Below are 25,180 nucleotides of genomic sequence, written 5' to 3'. Positions count from 1 at the left end.
CCAATTACATGCTGCCCTTATTCCCAGATTTAAGAGATTTGTCACGATCAATGTTTCTGAAATATTAAATTAAAACATGTCATAGTAATTACTATGGAATAAACAGCAATTAAGATTTTTTTAGGCAAATAAGCTGTTTGCAGTGAATATTTATACTACTACTATTTTCCCACACAATGCATGCATCGTTCGCAACAAGCAGCCTGAAAATATAAAATGTAAATTTTTAGAATTACTTCAAAAGATCTTAAGAAACTGATTTAATATGGAATTTGATACTTACCTAAGACACATCTATGTATAATGTATCCAAAAGGAGGTAGACTTGAATGTAAGTAATACAAATAATGTTACCATGGAATGATCATGTTTCTATTCTGTATTTATAGTAATGATTCCGATATATGCATTGACATGGGCTAATAATTTGCAGGATAAGTAAAAGACAATTATTTAAAAACGTATATCCACTAAAAAACTATACTTAACAGTGTAAATATGTACCAGAAATTTGAATTAGGTAAATACTTACTGCTATATAATAAACTCTTGCTTTTTGTACCAATGTCCAGTTTTTCTCCATATCAAGATGTTTTTCCTTTTTATAACAATTGGCAGCAGCAAGATTAGCTACAAGGGACCTAAGACAACAACAAAAAGCAATTAGGCTGTAATACGATAGTTAAAGTTGTCATGTACTTCTATAAAATTAATTAACAACACATTTTGCAAATTTTGGTTTACATTTTAATTGTTAATTTTTTTAATTTTTTTTAAATTTTTTTTTTTAATTTACATCCCAAATTAGCTAGCATATAGTGCAACAATGATTTCAGGAGTAGATTCCTTAGTGCCCCTTATCCATTTAGCTCATCCCCCCTCCCACAACCGTCCCAGTAACCCTCAGTTTGTTCTCCATGTTTATGAGTCCTTTCTGTTTTGTCCCCCTCCGTTTTTATATTATTTTTGTTTCCCTTCCCTTATGTTCATCTGTTTTGTCTCTTAAAGGTCCTCATATGAATGAAGTCATATGATTTTTGTCTTTCTCTGCCTAATTTCACTCAGCATAATACCTTCCAGCTCCATCCACGTAGTTGCAAATGGCAAGATTTCATTGTTTTTGATTGCTGAGTAATACTCCATTGTGTGTGTGTGTGTGTATATAAATATACGCCACATCTTCTTTATCCATTCATCCATCGATGGACATTTGGGCTCTTTCCATACTTTGGCTATTGTAGATAGTGCTGCTATAAACATTGGGGTGCATGTGTCCCTTTGAAACAGCACACCTGTATCCCTTGGACAAATGCCTAGTAGTGCAATTGCTGGGTCGTAGGGTAGTTCTGTTTTTAGTTTTTTGAGGAACCTCCATACTGCTTTCAAGAGTGGCTGCACCAGCTTGCATTCCCATAATTCTTAATTTTTTAATTGCTACACATTGATTTTATAAATGTAAATAAAATTAGTTTTGAGCACTTTTTGAGACTTCTCTGTTACCTTTGAGATAAATAGAGATACTGATCCTTGTTTTAATACCACCTATTTTGAAAAACTGGAATTTGTTTCCTTTGGTACTGAAATGATAACATTATCCATTTCCTATATTTTAATGGTTTAAAATGCAGTTAGGAAATTAAACTATGTTGTTATGCAAAAAAAGACATATGAACATATGTACATATATACAAAAACTTCAGTTTTTAACTATCAACATGTTATATACATTGTTTAACCTAATGCTTTAAAAGCCAGGTATGGGATTAATTTCACAAAACACACATATAAATGTAGGCCCTATTTACTATGACATATTAATTTGCAAACCAATACATTTTAAAGATTGGAGTAAATTCAAATTAATTTCTCTAGACGAAAACTCCCTATACTGGTCCAGTTTTGCAGCTGAAGAATCTAAGCAGGACACTGCATTTAAAATCTTGCTACAAGTGCCAGAGAGTAATTTTGGTTATTGTACAACAAATACAGTTAATAAAATAATTATTTATGTTAAATACAAATCAATAAAAATATTTTCTTCCTCATTCTGACTCTGGAATTAGAAAATAACTTGCCATTTTTTTCACTCTCACAAGGGAACAGTTATGGTTAAAAAAAATAGACATATCATTTCATCACTTGAGATTTTTATAAAATGGTTGGTTCTTCTGCTAAGGAAAAAAAAACTAATTCCCATCCAAAACATATTTCTACTCATCCATATGCCAATTGACTACTTCAGGATACACAATTCTAATTTATGCCCGATTAAATGATTAAAAACAATAACAGTATGAATCAATATATTTATATGCAAATATTACTATATTACAAAGTTAAGAATAATTAGGCCCAATTTATAAAAAATATTTTATTTTAGAGGCACCTGGGTGGCTCAGTCAGTTAAGCATCTGACTCTTGGTTTCGGCTCAGGTCATGATCTTACGGTTCATGGGTTCGAGCCCATGTCAGGCTCTGCGCTGACAGTGTGAAGCCTGCTTGGTATCCTCTCTCTCTCCCTCTCTCTCTGCCTCTTCCCTGCTTGCATTGTCTCTCTCTCACTCTCTCTCTAAAATAATAAACTTATTTTTTTAAGTTTATTCAACAGGGAGAGAGCATGCACTCACATAAGCAGGAGGGCAGAGAGAGAGGGAGAAAGAGAATCCCAAGCAGGTTCTGTACTGTCAATGCAGAGTCTAACACCAGGCTTGATCTCACAAACTGTGAGATCATTACCTGAGTTGAAGCCAAGGGTCGGACACTTAACTGACTGCTTAACTAACCACCCAGGCACTCCTAAAACATATTCTAGTAGTCATGACTTTAGCAAAATTTTGACAGAAATAATTATACATAAAAATAAAAAGCAAACACTTGTGGTACCAGTTACTAACTTCTATTTTGATAATAAAATTACTCTTTGATAGTAAACTACACTATTTCTCTAAAATATAAGTACTCTCACTATCCAAGTGACTATGGTTCAGAGTTTGGAGAATGAGAACATGAATAAAGAAGAATATTGCATTATCCAAATTCTTTGGTTCCTGGGTTTTGGATAGTGATATTAAGAGTGACCAGCCCTATCTAAAACAATTTATCTAAACATATTAGGTTCTACAATTTAGTTGATAATAAGTTTGATAGTGAGAGTTTCCCCCTAGTTTTTCACTTCTAACATCATCTGAACATTACTGATCACCATAACCATAATATTAGTATATTAATTAAGCTTTTGACATCTGGGAGAGCTAATATGATCATAACTGCTCTTTAAAATACCAATTTAGCATACAAAAACAATTCAGCAATTTTATACTACCCCAAGTGGTATCAAAGGCAAAATATGACCTATTTTTCACTAATGAGAAAACTGTATCTGCATATTAAAGTTGTCTTTAGGAAAACTGAAAAGGGAAAAAGTATAAATAAGTATATTTCAATGTTTGAACAATAAATGGTTTTATTTCTTAAAACCTTAAAATGATCAAGTTCTCCTACACACAAAAAATAAAATTATAGGAAAAGTTTAAACATGGCTTTGGGACCCTAATTGTTTTTAAAAAGTTATATTTTTAGTTATTCAATAACTACTGGACATAAAACTGCCAGGTCCTTCACATACATTTGCTAAAGATCAAGGAATACACAAACAACAAACAAACAAACAAACAAACAGAAAACAACCAAAGGTAAGAAAGTGGAAGAAGGGAGCAAAGAGAAGAGAGAAGGGAGGAAATATAGGAAGACAGGCAGCAAATAAGAAAGGAGGGAAAGAAGGGTAGGAAAGGAGACAGGGAATGTAGGAGGACACACTAAATATTTCTAGGTATAAGGAAAGTAAAATTTCTAGTAAATCATTATTTAAAAAGAGATCATTGTTGCTGATTTTAAGAATATAACAGCTAGAGAAGTTATTTTGCTTTTCCCTTGCAAAGGAGAGAAAAGATGCTGATGAGCAATATGGTAATAATGCAAGGATATACTGAAGAAAAGCCTCTGTGTAGCTGCAAAAGGCAGGAATACAACTAATGTATGGGAAGTTCCTGAGAGATCTATTTCAAGTTCATAGAAAGAAGAATTTTCTAAAAAGTTGCATAAAAATGTAATGGATTGTTTTCTGAGTGGTGCGTTATCCATGACTGAAGTTGTTTGATATGGATAGATGACTGTTTGCCAGAAATGCTTTAGATGACCTAGTTCGTAGGACACTGGATATAATGGAGTATTTTATATATGTTGCAAAATACATGTGTCTATATGTCTATGTATCTGAATATTCCAATCTAAGGATATGGTGAAAAGATCATTCATTCTTTTCATCCCAGTTTCAGCAAGAAACTAGCTACAAGACATTAAATGAAATGTTTTCCTTATTTTCCTTTTCTGATCTTAATTATAAAAATTAGAGACTGAAATTGATAGTCTCAAAAATTTCATTCCGGGGGTGCCTGGGTGGCTCACTGGGTTGAGCTTCAGACTCTTGACTTCCACTCAGGTCATGATCTCACAGTTTGTGGGTTCAAGCCCTGCATTAGGCTCTATGCTGGCAGTGTATGGCCTGCTTGGGGTTCTCTCTCTCTCTGCTCCTCCCTCTCTGCCCCTCCCCTGCTCATGCTCTCTCTTTCAAAATAAATAAATAAACTTAAAAAATTTTTCATTCTATATTCCTCGTGAATACAAAAGCAGGTACAATAAGGATCATTTTTTTTTAAAGAAAATGATATAAGGAAGAACAGTTGTTTTTTTTTTTTAATGTTTATTTATTTTTGAGAGAGAGTCAGAGCGTGAGCGGGGGAAGGGCAGAGAGAGAGAGGGAGACAAAAGTGAAGCAGGCTCCAGGCTCTGACCTGTCAGCACAGAACCCAATGCGGGGCTCAAACTCACAAACCGCAAGATCATGACCTGAGCTGAAGTTGGAGGCTTAACCGACTGAGCCACCCAGGTGCCCCAAGGAAGAAGAGTTATTAAAACATTCAAGTTTCATGAGATCTAAATTCCAAATTCAGATTGGAATTCAGATTTTACTATTGTTTAAATATCTAATTAGTACAAACCTTCCCTTGGAATTACACTGACCTGTTGTCACCAGTGATGCACACAGCACAAGTTCCTGTTGTTTGCTCATTTTGCTCATAGTAATGAGCATCCACATGGGCTTCAGCAGCTTTCTTCTTCAAGATCTCTCCAAATCTATCTATCCCAATGCATCCAAAAAATGTTGCTGCTTTGTGTGGCTGCTGAATCATCCACTGAAAAACAGGAACATAAATAATTTTAATGGCTCAAAAATATGGTACACATAGAATGGTGGCATAGAAGGGATGCTCTGTTAGATGCTGTGGCTGTTATGAATGGAATTCCAATCCTGTACTAATGCTTATGATAAATGTGATGTAACAACCACATAATATCTTATACTACTTTTAGGGAAAAAATAGAACACAGTAGTTAAGAACTCAGAATCTAAAGTCATAAAGATTTTCGGTCAGTGCTAACTTGATATAGAAAAGTAATAGTGAGTCCCAATAGAAGTATAGTAGCATTGTCATTAAAAGCCCAGGCCCTATAATGAAGACTATCTGGATTCAAATCTTGCTTCTGCTATTTACTACCTGTCTAAGTAAGAGCACGTCACTTAGCATTTCTTTACCTCATTTTCCTCACCTATAAATGGAAAAATAATTATAGGTACACCTCATGACAAATAAACAACTTAAGTTTATGCATTGTTGAGCACATTACCCAGTACATAGTAAAAGATATATATTAGCTGCGGTCACTATTATTTTCATACTTAATTCATATATAAATTAAGCTAAACTATGATTAAGTCTAATTGTTTTAAAAATTCAAAACTAGTGTTAAAAATTCTAATATCTCAGTTTCAGTAGTCTCTAACTTTAATTTCCTTGCCATAAAATGACAATGGATTGCTTTTAAAATATATGTTTTCCACTGATATGAACTGTCATCTTTCATAATTAGCTCAAATTCCTGATTTTTCTAATACTTATAGTATCTATTTTAACACTGCCATCTATTTTGTTTCTAACACCAATATAAACAAAAAATCCCATGTACAAAGTCAAGACAGTAAAATTTTACACATTGCCAAATATTTGAAGTATAAAACAAATGCATGTATAATATGAAACAACATACGCATAAGTACTCTTTCAGACATCACTTGTAATGCCAAGATGTGAGAAATAAGCTAAATGCCCATCCATACAAAACTGGTTAAATAAACTGATAAATCCTCTCAATGGAACACCATACAGCAACTTAAAAAATAACCAGACAAGGAAAAGCTATGCAGAGTAATCCATCTATATGGAGTAACTGCCAGGATATTTTGTAAATATTTAAAAAAAAAAGAGCAGAGTTCAGGGGCAGCTAGGTGGCTCAGTCAGTTAAGTGCCCAACTTCAACACAGGTCATAATCTCATGGTTCATGAGTTCCAGCCCCATGCCAGGCTCTGTGCTGACAATGCAGAGCCTGTTTGCGGTTGTCATTCTCTGTCTCTACCCCTCCCCCCCACCCCCCATTCACACACATTCTCTCTCTCTTGAAAATAAACATTAAAAAAAAAAGAGCAGAGTTCAAAAGTGTGGGTCTGTATGTGTATATGTATGTTTTAAGAGACAGTGAGAACTAAAATCATATACAGTGAAAACCTTGGATTGTGAATAACTTGTTCTGTGAGTGTTCTGCAAGATGAACAGTATGTGATGCCAAACCTCACATGATCACAACTGAGCCAATGGTTCTTTTCCCTCTCTCTCTCTCTCTCTCTCTCTCTCTCTCTCTCTCTCTCTCTCCTTCACTGTGGGATTGTGGGTGACTGTCTCCCAGATTCGGATGCTCAGTTTCAGGCCATGGAGTGTGGCAGAAATCAGTGACCTTTCAGGACGATGGAAGGTGCTCGCAACTCACACTCTTTTTGTCACTTCAAAGCACCTACAGACAGTCCTTTGCTTTTCCATACAAGACTAAGCTTAGGAATGCTTTGAATGCTTAGGAATGCTTTCCTCTGCTGCCTTATTGCTAGTTACACTAAATATAGGATATCACAAGAGTCTATTGATACTGTACTGTAGTCAACATCCGTGCAAATGTATACAATGGCCCCCATGCACAAGAAGGTTGAAAAGAAAGGCAGTAAGAAGAAGGAGATGATTATGGTGGAAATTAAGAAGGAAATCATTGAGAAGTACGAACTGACGGATCTGAATCGCAAAGAACAGCAAGAGGTTATGGAGGAGATCTCATCTACAGAGGAAGAGGAGAAAAAGGCAGAGGAATCCCTTACTTCAAATGAGATTAGGGAGATGTGTAAAATGTGGGAAACTGCAAAATTTTGTAGGAAAGAACCACCTGAATAAAGCTGTAGCAGTGCAAGCAATGAATCTGTTTAACAACAATGCAATGTCACATTTCCATGAAATCCTTAAAAGGAGGCAAAAGCAAGTGTCATTGGATAGGTTCCTTGTTAAAGTTGCATGAAAAGAAATCGATTCCATTGAGCCAATAGACAGCAGTGATTCTGTTAGCGATAGTGAAAGTCATCCTGCACGATAACCCTCCTCTCTCTTGTCTCCCTCACACCAGCCACGAAGGTTTTCAAAAGTAAGGGCAAGTTAATTTGTTTATTTTTTACGTTATGTATTCTATCATTTTGTATTATATTACAGTACTGTAATCATTTTTATATGAATATTTTGGGGTTGTGGAACGAATCATCTGAGTTTCCATTATTTCCTATGGGGAAACTTCCTTTGATATACAAGTGCTTTGGATTACAAGCATATTTCCAGAATGAATTATGCTCTAAAACCAAGATTTTACTGCATATCCTTTTAGTATATACACATACTCTTTTAGAATTTACATATAATTTTAAGTTTGCTTATTTTGTGAAAAAGAAAACCAGGAAGAACAAACCATAAACTAAAGAAAATGGTTTTCTATCAGGGTGAGTGGGAATGGAAAAAAGAAATAGAAACAGAAGAAAGACTCTTCTGAATGTGACACTATACATAGAGTGGCCTTTTGAAATGTTAAAATTATACATTCTTGAAAATGTAATTCAATTTGAATTTGAAATTCATTTGGAAAAAAATGATAAAGTTGAATACAACAGAATCAAAGAAATTAAAGAAAATATCAAATTGTAACATAACCCCATAGGAAAAACGCAAATAACTTTCAACATACTATTACTTTTCAATGTACTAATATAAAGGAACAAAAACCAAAAATATTGGAGAACAGACCATTTGAAATTATTCACTCAGAGGAGCAAAAAGAAAAAAAAAGAATGAAAAAGAGTGAAGAGAGCTTACAGAACTTATGGGACACAATGAAAAAAAAATATTTGAATTATGGGAATTCCAGAAGGAGAACAGGAAAAGGACAGAAAGTATACTTCAAGCAATAAATGGCTGAAAACTTCCTGACCCTAGATATAGAAATAGATATTCAGATCCACGAGGCCCAAAAAGACCCAAACAGGCTGAATCCAAATAGGGCTATACTGAGACACATTATAATTAAGTTATAATTAAGTTGTCAAAAGACAAATAAAGAATTTTAAAAGCTGCAAAAGAGACAAGTTATATACAAGAAAAAACGCATATGATTATGGGTGGATTTCTCAACAGAAACTTTGCAGGCCAGGAGAAAATGAGATGAAACCTCCAAAATATTAAAAGAAAAAAAAAACCTGTTGACCAAGATTTCTGTATCCAGCAAAGCTGTGCATCAGAAATGGAGGGATAAAGACTTTTCCCCCAAAGAAACAAAAGCTGAAGAAGTTCATTACCACTAGACCTAGCTTATAAGAAATGCTAAATGGAGTTCATTGAGTGGAAAGGATGCTAATTAACATCATAATAACATAAGGAGGTAGCATAAAACTCACTGGAAATGGTAGCTATGCCATCAAAGTTAGATTCTGTAATATGGTAATTGTGGTGCATAATTTACTTACAACTTCAACTTCAGTTTAAGTTTAAAAAAATGAATGTAGTAAAAATAACCATAAACACAATAATCTGTTATTACTTACACAATATAAAGATATGTAAATTGTGTAGCAATAACCTAAAGTGTGCAGGGAGGAGAAGTGTACAATTTAGCAATTCTAATGAAGTGAAGTTGTTATCAGCTTAAAATAGGGCATTATAATTTTAACATATTTTATATAAGCCTCTTTGTAACCACAAGGGGAAAACTTGTAGCAACTACACAAAATAACATGATAAAAAAGCAAAAGTATACTGTTACCGAAAGACATCAAAACATGAAAAAAGACAGCAGGGTAAGAAATAAGGGACAACATATCTACAAAACAATCAAGGAACAATGAACAAAAATGCCAACAGTAAGTCCTTAACTATAAATAATTATAGTAGTCTCCCCTTATCTGCAGAGTGTATGTTCCCAGATCCCTGGTGGATGCCCAAAACTGCAGATAGTACTGATCCCTACATATATTATGATTTTTCCTATACATACATATCCATGATAAACACTAATTTATAAATTAGACTCAGCAAGAGATTAACAGTAACTAACAATGAAATAGAAAAATTATAACAATATACTGTAGCAATAGTTATGTGAATATCTCTCTCTCAAAATATATTATTGCATTTTACTCATTCTTCTTCTTGGGATGATGAAAGATGATAAAATGCCTACATGAGATTAAGTAAGGTGAATAACAGGCACTGTGACACATGGAATTATGTTACTGTTGATATCTTGATGATATGACAGGAGGAGGATTATTTGCTTCCAGAACATGGTTGACCACAGGTAACTGAAACTGTGGACTAGGGGTGAGGGGAATACTAATGTACTTTAAACATAAACAGATTAAATTCTCCCATCTAAGGACACAGGATGTCTGAAAAAAAAAAAAAAAAAAAGATCCATCTAAGATGCTGACTATGGGAGACTCACTTCCTATAGTGAGTGAAGGGATGGAAAAAGACATTCAAGGAAACGGTAAAGCAGGGGTAGCTATGCTGATATCAGACAAAACAGATTTTAAACTAGCAATCGTAAAAAAAAAAAAAAGGCAAAGAAAGTCATTATATAATAAAAAAGTAGTCAATCCATCCATAAGTTTTAACAATTGTAAATATTTATGGACCCAACATTGCAGCACCTAAATATATGAGAAAAAAACAACAACAGCTAAATGGAGAAATGACAAGCAATACAATAATAGTTGGGGATTTTAATACCCCACTTTCAACAATGGATAGACCATCCAGAGAATCAATAAGGAAGCAGCAGATTACAATAAAACCATAGAACAAATGGATCTAACAGACATATATAGAACATTATATTGAAGAAACAGCAGAATACACATGCTTTTCAAGGGTATATACAGTGTTTTCTAGGATAGTTCATATGTTAGACCACAAAACAAGTCTTAGCAAATTCAACAAGACTGAAATCATACCAAGTATCTTCTTTGACCAAAATGGCATGAAACTAGAAATCAATAACAAGAGGAAATCTGGAAATTCATGAATATCTGGAAATTAAATGACACTCTCTTGAAAATACAATGGATAAAAGAAGAAATTAAAGGGGGAATAAAAAAATTTTTTCTTGAGCCAAATGAAAATGGAAAAACAACATACCAGAACTTAGGGGATGCAGCAAAGCAATTCTAACAGGTAAGTTTATACTAATAACTGCTTGTATTAATGAATAAGAAAGATCCTAAATAAACAATCTAATACTACACCTTATGAAACTAGAAAAAGAACAAACATCCCAAAGGTAGATGAAGGAAATAACACAGATTAGAACTAACATAAATGAAATACAGAACAGAAAATAATAGAAAAGATTAACCACACTAAAGCTGATTCTTTGAAAAGATAAGGAAAATTCACAATTCTTAGCCAGACTAACCAAAGGGGGGAGAAAAAGAGAGAACACAAATCATCAAAATTATAAACAAAAAAGAGGGCGTTACAACTGATACCACAGAAATAAAAAGAATCATAAAAGGCTACTATGAACAATTATATGCCAACTGGACAACCTAAAAGAAATGGAAAAAATTCTTATAAACATAAAACCTACCAAGACTGAATTGGAAAGAAATAAAAAATCTGAATAAATCAATTCCACCAGGTACCAGGAGACTGATCAGTAACAATAACTATCTAAATAAAGAAAAGCCCAGGGCCAGATGATTTCAATGATGAATTTTACCAAAGATTTAAGTAAAAATTAACATTAATCCCCCTCAAACTCTTCCAAAACTTTGAAGAGGAGGGAACACTTCCAAATTATTCTTATGAGGCAAGCATTATCCTGATACAAAGCCAAATAAGGAATCTACTAGGAAAAAAAAAGACCAAAACAGAACAAAACAAAAAATGGCAGGCCAATATCCCTGATGAATGCAGATGCAAAAATTCTCAACCAATACTAAAAAATCAAATTCAGCACCTCGTTTAAAGAATCATTCATCATGATCAAGTGAGATGCAAGGAGGGTTCAACATACACAAGTGAATCAATGTGATACATCACAGTAACAAAATGAAAGAAACAAATCATGATCATCTTTTTTTTTTTTTTAATTTTTTTTTCAACGTTTTTTTAATTTATTTTTGGGACAGAGAGAGACAGAGCATGAACGGGGGAGGGGCAGAGAGAGAGGGAGACACAGAATCGGAAACAGGCTCCAGGCTCTGAGCCATCAGCCCAGAGCCTGACGCGGGGCTCGAACTCACGGACCGCGAGATCGTGACCTGGCTGAAGTCGGACGCTTAACCGACTGCGCCACCCAAGCGCCCCATGATCATCTTTATAGACACAGAAAAAGCATTTGACAAAATTCAACATCTGTGCATGATAAAAGCACTTAAAAAATTAAACATAAAAAAACATCTCAACAATATAAAGGCCATATATAACAAGCCCAAAGCTAACAATACACTCAACAGTGAAAGACTGAAAGCTTTTCTCTATGATCAGGAACAACACAAGAGTGCCCAGTCTTACCACTCCTTTTAACACAGTACTGAAAATCCTAGCTAGAGCAGTCAAGCAAGAAAAATAAAGGCATCATATTTGGAAAGGAAGAAGTAGAATCATCTCTATTTGTAAATGATGTGATTTTGTACATATAGAAAATAATAACCAAAGAAAAAAAAGCTAGAACTAATCAATCAATTCAGTAAAGTTGCAAGATACAAGATAGAATATCAGTAAAATTTTTATACACTAACAACCAACAAATTTCCTGGAAAAGAATTTTAAAACTGAATTCCAGGGGTGCCTGGGTGGCTCAGTCGGTTAGGTGACCAATTTCGGCTCAGGTCATGATCTTGCGGTCTGTGGGTTCAAGCCCTGCGTTGGGCTCTGTGCTGGCAGCTCAGAGCCTGAAGCCTGCTTCATATTCTGTCTCTCTCTCTCTCTCTCTCTGCCCCGCCCCCCCGCTCATGCTCTGTCTCTCTCAAAAATAAATAAACATTAAAAAAAATTTAAAAAAACTGAATTCCATTTATAACAGTATCAAATAAACAATAAAATACTTAGGAATAAAGTTAATCCAGGAGGTTAAAGATCTCTACTCTTAAAACTACAAGACATTCATGAAAGAAATCAACATGACACAAATAAATGGAAACATATCCTATGTTCATGGATTGGGACAATTAATATTGTTAAAACGTCTATACTACCAAAGCCATCTATAGATTCAGTGTAATCCCTATCAAGATTCCAATGTCCTTTTCTACAGAAATAAACAATCCTAAAATATATACGGAACAAATGATCCAAAGATATCCTGAGAAAGAAGGTCAAAGCAGGAGGCATCACATTTTCTGATTTCATGTTATATGGACTAAAACAGCATGGTACTGGCATGAAAACAGACACAGACCAATGGAACAGAATCAAGAACCCAGGAATAAACCCAAGCATACATGGCCAACTAATATTTGACAAGGAAGCTAAAACACTCAAGGGAAAAAAAGTGTCTTCAATACATGGTACTGGGAAAATACGATACTCACATGTAAAAAGAATGAAACTTGACCCCTATCTTACAAGATTCAAAAAATTAACTTGAAATGGATTAAACACTTAAATGTATGACCTGAAATCATGAAACTCTGAAGAAAACATAGGAAAAAACCTCCTTGACATAGGTCTTGGTAATTTTTTTTTTAAATCACAACTAAAGCACAAGCAACAAAATCAAACACAAACAAGTGGGAGTGCATCAAACTAAAAATTTTGTGCATTGCAAAGAAACAATCAACAAAATGAAAAAACAACCTATGGAATAGGAAAAGAATATCTGCAAACCATATATCTGATAAGGGCTTAACATCTAAACTATATAAAGAACCCACAAAACAGCAGAAAAACAAATAATCAAATTTATTTTTTATTTATTAAAAATTTTTTAAAAATATTTTTGAGAGACAGAGAGAGACAGAATGTGAGTGGGGGCGGGGCAGAAAGAGAGAGAGAGGGACACAGAATTCCAAGTAGGCTCCATGCTCTGAGCTGTCAGCACAGAGCTCAATGAGGGGCTCAAACCCATGAACTGTGAGATCATGACCTGAGCCGAAGTCAGACGCTTAACTGACTGAGCCACCCAGGTGCCCTCAAATAATCAAATTTAAAATGGGTAAAGGACATGGGCACCTGGGTGGCTCAGTGGGTTGAGCATCCAACTCTTGATTTTGGCTCAAGTCATGATCTCACTCACAGTTGCAGGATTGAGCCCCACGTCAGGCTCTGTGCTTACAGCATGGAGTCTGCTTGGGATTCCCTCTCTCCTTCTGTCTCTGCCCATGCCTCACTTGTGCGCTTGCTCTCTCTCTCAAAAATAAACTTTAAAAAAAAAAATCTTAAAAAAAAAAATAAAATGGGCAAAGAACCTAAATAGATATTTTTCAGAAGAAAATATATGAATGGTCAATAGGTACATGAAATAATGCTCAACATCATTAATCATTAAAGAAATGCAAATTAAAACCAAAATGAGATATCACCTCATGCCTGTTAGAATGGCCACCATCAAAAAGACAAGATAAAACAATAATGGTATGGATGTGGAGAAAAGGAAACCCTTATGCACCAATGGTGGGAATGTAAATTGGTACAGTTACTACGGAAAACAGTTCAGAGTTCTTCAAAAAATTAAAAATAGGGGGCACCTGGCTGGCTTAGTTGGGAGAACATGCGACTCTTGATTTCTCATGAGTTCCAGGTCTACATTGGGTGTAGAGATTACTTTAAAAAAAAAGAAAAAAAAAAAAGGAAAGTAAAAAAAATATTAAAAATATAACTACCTTATGATCTAGCAATTCTATTCTGGGAACATATCCAGCAGAAATGAAAACAGTAACTCTAAAAGATATCTGCAGTGTCATGTTCATAGCAGGATTATTTACAATAGCTAATATATAGAAGCAACCATTAGTGGTTGAATTGATATATACATTACTTTCATTCATGTAGAAAGCACGGTTAAATAGTCAACGATGCCTCTTTTATGCAGTAAAATACAAAAACAAAGCCAATAACAAATTTTAGTAAGATTAAATAACTTGATGTGCCATCAAAATAATAGCAAACTTCATTCATTGAAAATGAAACCATTATAATGTAATTAAGCCTAATTAAATCAAAGTTTACATGTTCAAACTATAGTCTGAAAAAGGGGTAAAATCAACTAACGACCAGGCTTAAATCTGACTTATAATTCTTTCATAATCAGGACTTAGAAGAATTGAAATGTCTCCATTACCAATCAATATTACTTAAACCTGCAAGACAAAAATGAAAAATAATAAAATATTCAGCAATTTTGGTATAGTTCTATTACTGAATATTTCATCACAGGAAACTAGCGGACATTTGACTATTTATGATATTAGTATATCAGGATACTGACAAAATGTGAGAGCTTTACTCTTGATCAGTGATTTCCATTTAAACCCATCAATCCAAAGTGAGAGTTTACTAGGCTGAAGTAGACACACAGAACAAATAGAAGCCAGGTTCACTGTTTCAAAGCACTTAATAACCTAGCTGAGTAATTAAAGATGCTATCATCAGAAAGCTGAAATAGATAAAAAATAATTTTTAAAAGTTTTAATTTGTTAAGAGTTTTGTTAATATTTTAGTACTTCTCTAACTTTATCTCAAATACAATGTATTACCAATACCTAACCAAACGGTTTCTTACCATTCTGACATCCAGTCAAAAACATTTAATGCATATCTACTAGAGGATAAGATGAAAATTATAGTGTCCCTAATAGTCACAACCACTACATTTTCAGATTCTCCAGAAAAGACATTCAACCCTTTTTATAACCTCTTATTATGCTGTTCCTTTTAGCTAAAACAAATTGCCCAGCTTCTCTTTGTTTACGTATGTATAGTACATCCTTAAACACCTATCTTTACCTCCCTGAAAGAGTAACAGGGTCTAGAATTACGTGTGTGTTGTGAATAACTACAAAACAAAACCAGAAGGAAACAACTACAGAATTTACAGACACTGGACAACAGGCAGAGCAGGACTGTGATCTCTGATAGAAAAGAAACAAGGTGAGCCCTTACATCATGTAGGTTCTCTGCCAGTAGGCAATTTCTAGACTGTGGAGCAGGGAGAAAGAAACCAAACAGAGCAAGGTATTCTCAGTGAAATGAGGGTACAGAGATAAGTGTTCAAGGAAAGCCTAGAGATTAGAAACTGTGAAAAAGAGTTTCAGAGTACTGTGCTAAAGTCGTTAACTCTTGAGGCTCTGGCTGAATTCCAATCTGTGCATGTTTAAGGAATATATGAGATCACACGGAACCTACATAAATGCATTAGATTTAAAAAGTGAGTTTATCAAGGTCTCAGGCTTCAGTATCAATATACAAAAATCTAATGTAATTCTACATACTATCAAGGAACAGTTGAAAATTAAAGTTAGGAAAACACTGTCACTTACAATTGAATCAAAAAATGAAACAATACTGGGACAAAATTTAAGAAAATGTGTGCAAGACCTATACATAAAACACCATAAAGTTTGCTGAGGGAGGGAAGAAAACCTATATAAATGGAGAACTTTACTATATGCATGGATTACAAAACGTAATATTCTTAAAATAGCAATTCTCCCCAAACTGATTCTTAGATTTGTTGCAACTCCAACCAGTATCTCAATAGGATTTCTGAAAGATAACAAAAAGCTAATTCTATAAATCAGCAGTAAAGGAAAGGGAACAAGAATAGCCAATGGTTGGGAGGTATGTCAGTGTGAAGTAAGCCAACATTGCTAAATCCCAATTTTTTCAAATCTAAAATGTAGATAATATAATCTATGATCTTGTAAGTATATTTCAAGAATTAGAAACAGACTAACAAAACATGCAATTTAGTTCAGTAATTGATACTATTATAGTTAGATCTTTTTTTTTTTTTTTAATTTTAACGTTTATTTATTTTTGAGACAGAGAGAGACAGAGCATGAACGGGGGAGGGTCAGAGAGAGGGAGACACAGAATCTGAAACAGGCTCCGGGCTCCGAGCTGTCAGAGCCTGACGCGGGGCTCGAACTCACGGACCGCGAGATCATGACCTGAGCCGAAGTCGGCCGCCCAACCGACTGAGCCACCCAGGCGCCCCAGTTAGATCTCTTTTATACAAAGAATGAAAGGGCTCACACTATGCTCTAAATAAGTACACTTAATTGGAGATCAAGAAAGCCGTGGCCCTGGGGCACCTGGGTGGCTCAGTTGGTTGGGTGTCTGAATTTGGCTTAGGTCATGGTCTTGCAGTCTGTGGATTCAAGCCCCGGGTTGGGCTCTGTGCTGATAGCTCGGAGCCTGGAGCCTGCTTCAGATTCTTTGTCTCCCTCTCTCTCTGCACCTCCCCCACTTGCACTCTTGTCTCTGTCTCTCTCTCAAAAGTAAAGAAAGACATGGCCCTAATTGGTAACTTTAAATTTTTTGGGGGGCGCCTGGGTGGCTCAGTCGGTTAAGCGTCCGACTTCAGCTCAGGTCATGATCTCGCGGTCCGTGAGTTGGAGCCCCGCGTCGGGCTCTGGGCTGATGGCTCAGAGCCTGGAGCCTGTTTCCGATTCTGTGTCTCCCTCTCTCTCTGCCCCTCCCTGTTCATGCTAGGTCTCTCTCTGTCTCAAAAATAAAAATAAATAAATATTTTTTTAAACGTTTATTCATTTATTTTGAGAGACAGAGACAGAGTATGAGTGGAGGAGGGGCAGAGAGCGAGGGAGACAGAATCCGAAGCAAGCTCCAGGCTCGGGACTGACAGCACAGAGCCCGATGCAGGGCTCAAATTCACGGATGGTGAGATCATGACCTGAGCCGAAGATGGACACTTAACCGACTGAGCCACCCCGGCGCCCCCCTATTTGGTAACTTTAAATAAATATGTGAATTAGTTGAGTTCAATTTTAAAAGCAATAGTAAAGGCAGAATGTCAACAGAAAAGACCCAGGAGGGAGATTAATTGTAGATGAGGGGATCAGAAAAGGCATCTAGAATCAGGTGACATAATCAATTAGTCTGTGAAGAATGGGTATATTATTCAAAAATGATTATAAACTGGAAAGAAAGTAGAGACATAGACCACATGCCTCCTTTCCTATCTTAGGAATTTTATCATGGTGTCCCTAAGGCAAAAGAAATTCTGTTTATTAAGTAGTTCATTCCAAAAAACTTAGTAAGTTATTTATTTCCTAACAATTTAGCACATGTCATGCACTATAAAATTCTCAAACCATGGAATCAGACTGATTGCCACCAACCCCATTTCTTGTTTCACACTGATTCTTGTGCAGTACTTAGGTTTTTTTGTTTTGTTTTTGTTTTGTTTTTGTTTTTTTCACCATCAAAAACCCAGTGTTATAAAGTATATGATACCACCAAAGAAATGCAGCAATCTGATGTTAAAACAGAAATATCTGAAGCTAGCAGTTCATGTTCTGATAGATGTCACTGTTTTGCTAGAAAATTTAAAATATCTTCTGGACCCAATGTGGGTTTGTTAAAGCACCCAAGAGGCCTTAGCACACAGATGGGGAAACAAGAGTACAGTGTTAACAAAAACAATGAAAAAGAGAAATGAAGGACTATTAGGAGTATAATGACAGAGTGCTATGTGGGAGGGAAGACTAATGAGAAATGATGATCCAGGCCAGATCATTAAATGTCACTTTAAGAAGTTGAGGCAGCATTCTATAGGTAGAAGGGTGCACATGAGGGTTTTTAAACAAAGGAATGAGATGATAAGAGATGATGTCTCATTAAGGTAAGGAAGCAGGAGGAGAAAATTTACAACTGAATTTAAATAGGTGCTGAAAAATGATGCATTAAGTTTCATATCAAGTGTCTTTAACAACATATAGAAAGATTTCTAGTATTGTTAATGTCACCTTCCAGATGAATTTCCTCTTTGCCACCTAATGCAGTATTTAGGACAATATAACTGACAATGATGTTCAAGGGTCAGTCTAAGATAATGCTATACACTTTAATTCAATTCATAACAGAATAATGAAGACTGACACTCAAATAATGATACTAAAATAGTTGCAGGACAAACCAAAGATAAGCAATTTTATATCAGAAAACCCAATGAGGAATTTCAGGAAACGAAAAGAATTTAAATGTCAAACTGGGAAGGAACTGTTAACAAGTAGATTGCAAAGTTTATGAGGAAATCAAAATTGAAGTAGTTGGTTAGGAACACAGCATATGTCACAGAGCTTAAAGGATTGACTGTCTCAGATCACTGGCATGCTACCAAGTGACACAGTGATACACAAAACTTTCATAAATATTAAAAAAATTTTTTTAAATATTTATTTATTTTTGAGAGACACAGAGACAGAATGCAAGTGGGTTAGGGGCAGAGAGACACAGAATCCGAAGCAGGCTCCAGGTTCCAAGCTTTCAGCACAGAGCCTGACGTGGGGCTTGAACTCACGAACTGCGAGATCATGACTTGAGCTGAAGTTGGACACTTAACTGACTAAGGCACCCAGGTGCCTCAAAATTTTCATAAATATTATTAAAGAATCCATTCTCCCTCAATAACTAGTATGTTATACACCTTCCCTGACAAAACTGTGCCATTTCCTTTGTTGGTAGGTGTTCTATTAATAAAAATTGATTCACGAGAGTCCTACTATTATCCCCCACAATATTTAGTTGTTTTTCTCGTTAAATACCTGTTAACATTTATTTCTCAGAAGAGATTTTAGGAAACTTTGGCCTACATAAGAAAAAAGCATAAACTTTAGACTCAGATACATATAAATTCATCCAGTTGTGTGACAGTAAATTACATACTCTATCAGAGATTTTATTTTTTACAGAATTATTGTGAGAATTGAATAAGATAATGTAAGCAAACTGCGTACAGTAGTGCCTGTTAAGCAGTATTGATGATGATGGTAATAACAGGGCAGGCACTGAGAATGATAAAACAAAAAAACAAAAAAACAAAAAAACTCTTAGTCTACTTTCATACAACTCATTCCATAAATATTTGTGATCACCTACCAGTTGTTGGACATTATTATAGTAAATAATGGATAAAGCAGCATTTCTCTCTCTTTTATAGGCTTCTTTTCTTCTCCCTAACCCTTGGTGTTCTGCAGGGCTGGATCCAAGGATTACCTGCTCTGTCCACCGTACACTTTTTCTGAATTTGATCTAATCTATCCCCACGGTTTAAAGTTCCATCTATATGCTGAGACTCCTCACCTCTATTTTTAGTTTAGACCTGTCTTCAGATTACTGACCTGAATATCCAAATGTCTATGCCACTAAATCTACACATTTCTACTTCTATCTCCATTACCACCACCTTAGTGCAAGCCCATCGTCTAAAGTCAATTAGACTACTGTGAAAACTTCTCTAAAAATTTTTTTGTTGTTGAAATACATTCACATACCATAAAAGCTACCACTTTAAAGAGTATAGTTCAGTTGTTTCCTATATATTCACAAGTTTGTGCAACCACCACCACTATCTAACTCCAGGACATTTCATCAATCCAAAAGAAAACCTATTTCCATTAGCAATCATGCCTCATTCTTCTCCCCACCCCAACTCTCACAACCATTTGCAAAAGCTCCTTAACTCATCTCCCTGCCTTCAGTTCTTTTGTGTGTGTGTTTATATTTATTTTATTATTTCTTTTACGTTTTATTTTAATTTCAGTTAATAGTGTTAATGTTAGTTTCATGGGTAAAATATAAGTGCCTTCAGTACTGCTTCCCTCCAATTCACTACATTTTGAGTTCTCTTTCAAAAATGTCCTTCAATAGTTACCCATTTCTCTTGAACAGAGTTCAAGCATAAACAATTTTATGAATGAACCATCAACTGCCTCTCCAGGTTCATGTAATGGTATTCACTCTCTGGAATGCAATGTTCCAGTACCACTCCATTCATATTCTCATCCCATTCATATTTTGTTTCTTGTTCTTTCTAGCTTAGGTTACAAGTCTCACTTTCTTGGGTAAGCCCATGTTTTATGTTGTTACAGTAAAGTGTATCAATCCCATCATAAAATCAATGCCACTTAATAATAATTTCCTGTTCAACACATTTGTTTCCCTGCCTTCTTTGAAAGGCCTATAGAGTACATTTCTACATCCAGAAGAGTGCCTCCACATTCTGTATACTTAAATATCTGTCACATAAACAAAGGAATGAAGGTATAATCCGTCTTCTTCTAGCTTATAGTTTAGGGTTATACAAAAATTACCCAAAAAAGTACATTATCATTGAGGAGTTTGGGGGAAGATGGTGGAATAGGAAGATCCTAAGGATACCAGAGAGAAGGCCACACTGAAAAGGGCAGGAGAGGTGGAGACATGTTGGTTACCAAATCTCCTGTGTGACTAGCCATAAATGAGAGGGACATTACAAACACAGAAAGGTAAGCGAATCAAACCTCACACCAGGCACCCCTGGCACTGGGGACTTATACTGGGAAGACAACTCCTCATAACGCCTGGCTTTGAAAACCAGTGGGCCTTAACTCCAGGAAAGTTAGAGGGCAATAGGAAACTGAGTCCGCACCCTTGAAGAGCCAGTATATTGAATAACTCAGCCCAAGACACAGCACAGAAGAAGCAGTCTAAAAAGCACCTTGAAGGAGATACATTGACTAATGTTAGAATGTGTGCCTCAGAGATAGGGATCTGCAGGTTTCTCCCAGGCACCATGTCTCATCTCCTCCCCTCAGCCTGGATGGCTGGGTGCCCAGAGAAGCCAGAGCCAACACCCTCCATCTACCTGACTAGCCTTGGTGCCCAATCCAGCATGCTCCTGTGGAGCTAGTCCTTCCAGGGTGGCTCTTGCCCCACGACACACTGCAGGACACCCCAGCAAGGATAGGCCCCACTCCAAAGTGTCTCCTGGCCTGAAGAGGGGAAAAGATAAGCCCACACAACACTGCACCCACACTTTCTGCAACTGAGCCTATTAGCCTATGTACAGGGAGCAAGCCCTGCCCTACAGTGCAGTAATTTCTTGTACATTTGCCTTAGCAACATATTTATGGATATGGCTCCTCAGGCAAGAAAAACAAAAGGAAAAACAAACTCTTGGGACTATGCCAAAATAAAAAGCTTCTGCACAACAAAAGAAACCATCAACAAAACAAGAAGAACAACCTACTGAATGGCAGAATATATCTACACATGATATATCTGATGATGTATGTAAAATATATAAAATATATAAGGAATTTATACAACTCAACACCAAAAAAACCTAGACAATCCAATTAAAACATGGGCAGAGGACCTGAACAGACATTTTCCCAAGGAAGACATACACAGATGGCCAACAGACACACAAAAAGATGTGCAACATCACTAAGTAGGGAAATGCAAATCAAAACCACATGAGGTAACACCTCACACAAGTCAGAATGGCTGGTATTAAAAAGACAAGAAGAATTGGCAAGGATGTGGAGAAAAGGGAATCCTCATGCAAGGATGTGGAGAAAAGGGAATGTAAGCTGGTGCAACCACTGTGAAAACCAGTATGGCAGTTCCTAAAAATGTTGAAAATAGAAATATCATATGACCCAGTAATTCCACTACTGGGTATTTATCCAAAGATTAATTCAAAAATATATATACACTCCTAGGTTTATTGCAGCATTATTTACAATAGCCAAGATATGGAAGTAACCCAATGCCCATCAATAGATGAATGGATATAAATACACAGAATGGAGTATTAATCAGCCATAAAACAAATGAGATCATGCCATTTGCAGTAACATGAATAGATCCAGAGAGTATTATGCTAAGTGAGTAAGTCAGACAGGGTAAGACAAATACCATATGATTTCACTTATATGTAGAATCTAAAAAGCAAAACAAATGAATGGACAAAGGAAAAAACAAAACTCTTTTTTTTTTTAATTAATTTATTTTGAGAGAGAGAGAGGGAGAGAGCAAGCAGGGGAGGGACCAAGAGAGAGAGGAGGAAAGAGAATCCCAAGTAGGCTCCACACTGTCAGCGCAGAGCCTGACACGGTGCTAGATCTCACAAACCATGAGATCATGACCTGAGCTGAAACCAAGAGTTAGAAGCTCAACTGGACTGAGCCACCCAGGTGCTCCAAAAAACAAAACTCTTAAATACAGAGAACTGGTGGTTGCCAGAGGTGAGGAGGGTGAAGGGATGAGTGAAATGGATAAAAGTAATTAAGAAGTACAAATTTCCAGTATAAAAATAAAGAAGTCATGGAGATGAAAAGTACAGAAAAAGGAAAAGAGGCAATAATATTGATACAACACTGTATGGTGACAGATGGTGATCACACTTCTTGTGGTAAGCACCGAGCCGTATACAGAATTGTTGAATCAGTATGTTGTATACCTGAAACTAATACAATATTCTATGTCAATTATACTTCAATAAGAAAACTATATCACTATTTAATATGATAGAGTGTGCGTGGACGCTACTTAGCACATGGAAGTAGCACCTACTTTGACTTTGGGAAGTGGCCAAAGATTTCCTAAGGGAAATACAAGAAACTATGTCCAGGCTGAAACTTGTACGAATTAAGGGATGTGGTAGGTCTTGGGGAAGATTAGCTAATTTTTACAAAAATAAATATGACAGAAGCAAAAAGGAGACTGTTGGCAGTAGAGAACTGAAAGTAAATTCAGTTTTCCAAAAAGATTTGGGTACCTTATAAAATGAATGAAGATGAATAAAAAAAGATCTTAGAATCAAAATGCATATAATCTCCTCCTTAAATCTGTATTCTAAAGATACAGTATTTTCTAAACCACGTAATAAATGCATACTTAATAGATTCCACAGAGATATCATTACTAATATAACCATTAATCTAGGTTAAAGGTTCAGCATAGGGCCTGACAAATTTGGCACAGAATGAATTTTGACTATTATTACAATAACTACTATTGAAATTATTATATTGACATAACACTATTGTTACGGTTATTTCTAAGACAAATTGTTAAATATTTAGAATACTAAGGAGTTTGAATTTTACTTTTTAAAGAGATTTGCAGCCTCCCTGAGGTTCATGGGCCCCTATCAGGTGAAGGCATGTGTGGGAGGAAGGGGTAATCTATGAACTTCCAGAAACTGTAAGGAAACTTTGATGTATTTTTCAGAGGAAAGGATTCACAGATTTCATAAGATTCCGAAAAGGGACGAGGCCACTCACGCTAACAGGGAGGGTATGGGGGGAAGATACAGGGAAAACACAACTACAGAGAGGAAGTCTTTTTCTTTTTAAGCAGAAGAGTAACACATTTATAAAATTGTACCAAATTAACCAAGAAAACCATTTAATCCAAAGCTATTAATCTAGAATAAAAAATACTGTATACATTATGATTTTTTTAAAAATAACATATTACCTGAAACTGTAACTCATTTAATTTAACAATCAAAAATAAGTAGCCTAGATTTATTTCCAAAGGTCTTCAAAACTAGGTGATAAAAAAATAACAGTGCCTGCAATATGATGTTATAAAAGGCTTCAGGTTTTTATTCAATCTGACCTTCACCAAAAGCCTTTAAGCAACAAGATTTCTAACAAATGGATAGTATACATTCTAACCTATGTTCTCCTAAGATTTTACAAATCATGTGTATTTTTCCTTTGAATTCTTGCTTATACACAATAATATCTTTCTTTTATATAAGAATAAAGAGATCTCTTAAGGAATAATCAGATCTTTAAAAAAAAAACCTGGAAAATGTCTTTAAAAACAGAACTCAATATAGCACTTCCACAACATTAAGTGAAATTACTAAATACCCTTATATAATGAAATGATATTGTAAATGTATATGGCAATATGATGATGGGGTTTAGGACACACTACTCCAAGCTATGGCACTCTGGTTGAAGGAATTTAAAAAAATAGCAGAAGCAGGACGGTCACTCTGACTTTCCTCTCCTTCTTCCCTGAAACAAGTCATAAAACCCTCACGTGAGAGATGCTCTCCCTATACCTGCAGGAAAAGAACATCTTCATCTCCAAATACAAAGATACCAGAAGATTCTCAACAAAAAGGCCTTGCTAAATTTGTCCCAGTTTTACTACATTCGCCTCATTCTCTCTGACCTATCATATTTCTACAAAATTTCCCATTATTCATCAAGCGTAGCATAAAAACACTCAGGTCAAAGTGTTTCCTCGGTTCTTCATTTCCTAATGAAGGCTCTGTGTCACATCAAACTTATATTAAATAAATCTGTATCCTTTATTAGTTTAATTTTCAGACCCAGCCAGGGACCCTAAAAGGGTCCAGGAATACATTTTCCTCCCTTAACCCTGAAGCAACTTCAAATTAAAGGAGACTGTAAGAGTAGGTGCTGTGGAGTTTAAAGGACATTTTTTTCACCCATATATTTATTATAACTTAAAATTAATTTCTAAAATCATATTATAATTTCTTGCATATATTCCAAATATTTCCCCCAGCAACTTAGGAAAAACTGCACTGAAACCAAATATAACCCAAAAATTAATTTAAAAAACTATAGTTAGCCAAAGGTGAATTAGAAAAAACAATATAGTCAAGAGCTAAATTAGCGAGTACTTACTAATTTCTGCCATTAAG

At 35.4% G+C, this 25,180-nt stretch overlaps 1 protein-coding gene across 4 annotated transcripts in view; it reads right to left on the bottom strand.

The window, feature by feature from the left end:
• The window catches only part of ADK (adenosine kinase), a 513,465-nt gene that overhangs the window by 264,023 nt on the left and 224,262 nt on the right, over nucleotides 1-25,180 (bottom strand). For all 4 annotated transcript variants that reach the window (XM_019444618.2, XM_019444621.2, XM_019444620.2 and 1 more), the window contains 2 exons: nucleotides 5,080-5,252; nucleotides 533-641 (listed from right to left, as the gene is read on the bottom strand). In XM_019444618.2, coding sequence (XP_019300163.1) covers nucleotides 533-641; nucleotides 5,080-5,252 — 282 coding nt within the window. The remainder of the gene's footprint in view (nucleotides 1-532; nucleotides 642-5,079; nucleotides 5,253-25,180) is intronic.

This window comes from Panthera pardus, unplaced genomic scaffold, assembly GCF_024362965.1.
Source record: "Panthera pardus isolate Hobbes unplaced genomic scaffold, ASM2436296v1 HiC_scaffold_22, whole genome shotgun sequence".
NCBI classification, from domain to species: Eukaryota; Metazoa; Chordata; class Mammalia; order Carnivora; family Felidae; genus Panthera; species Panthera pardus.
The sequence above is the reverse complement of the archived record's forward strand: the minus strand, read 5'-3'. Positions and strand labels throughout refer to the sequence as shown.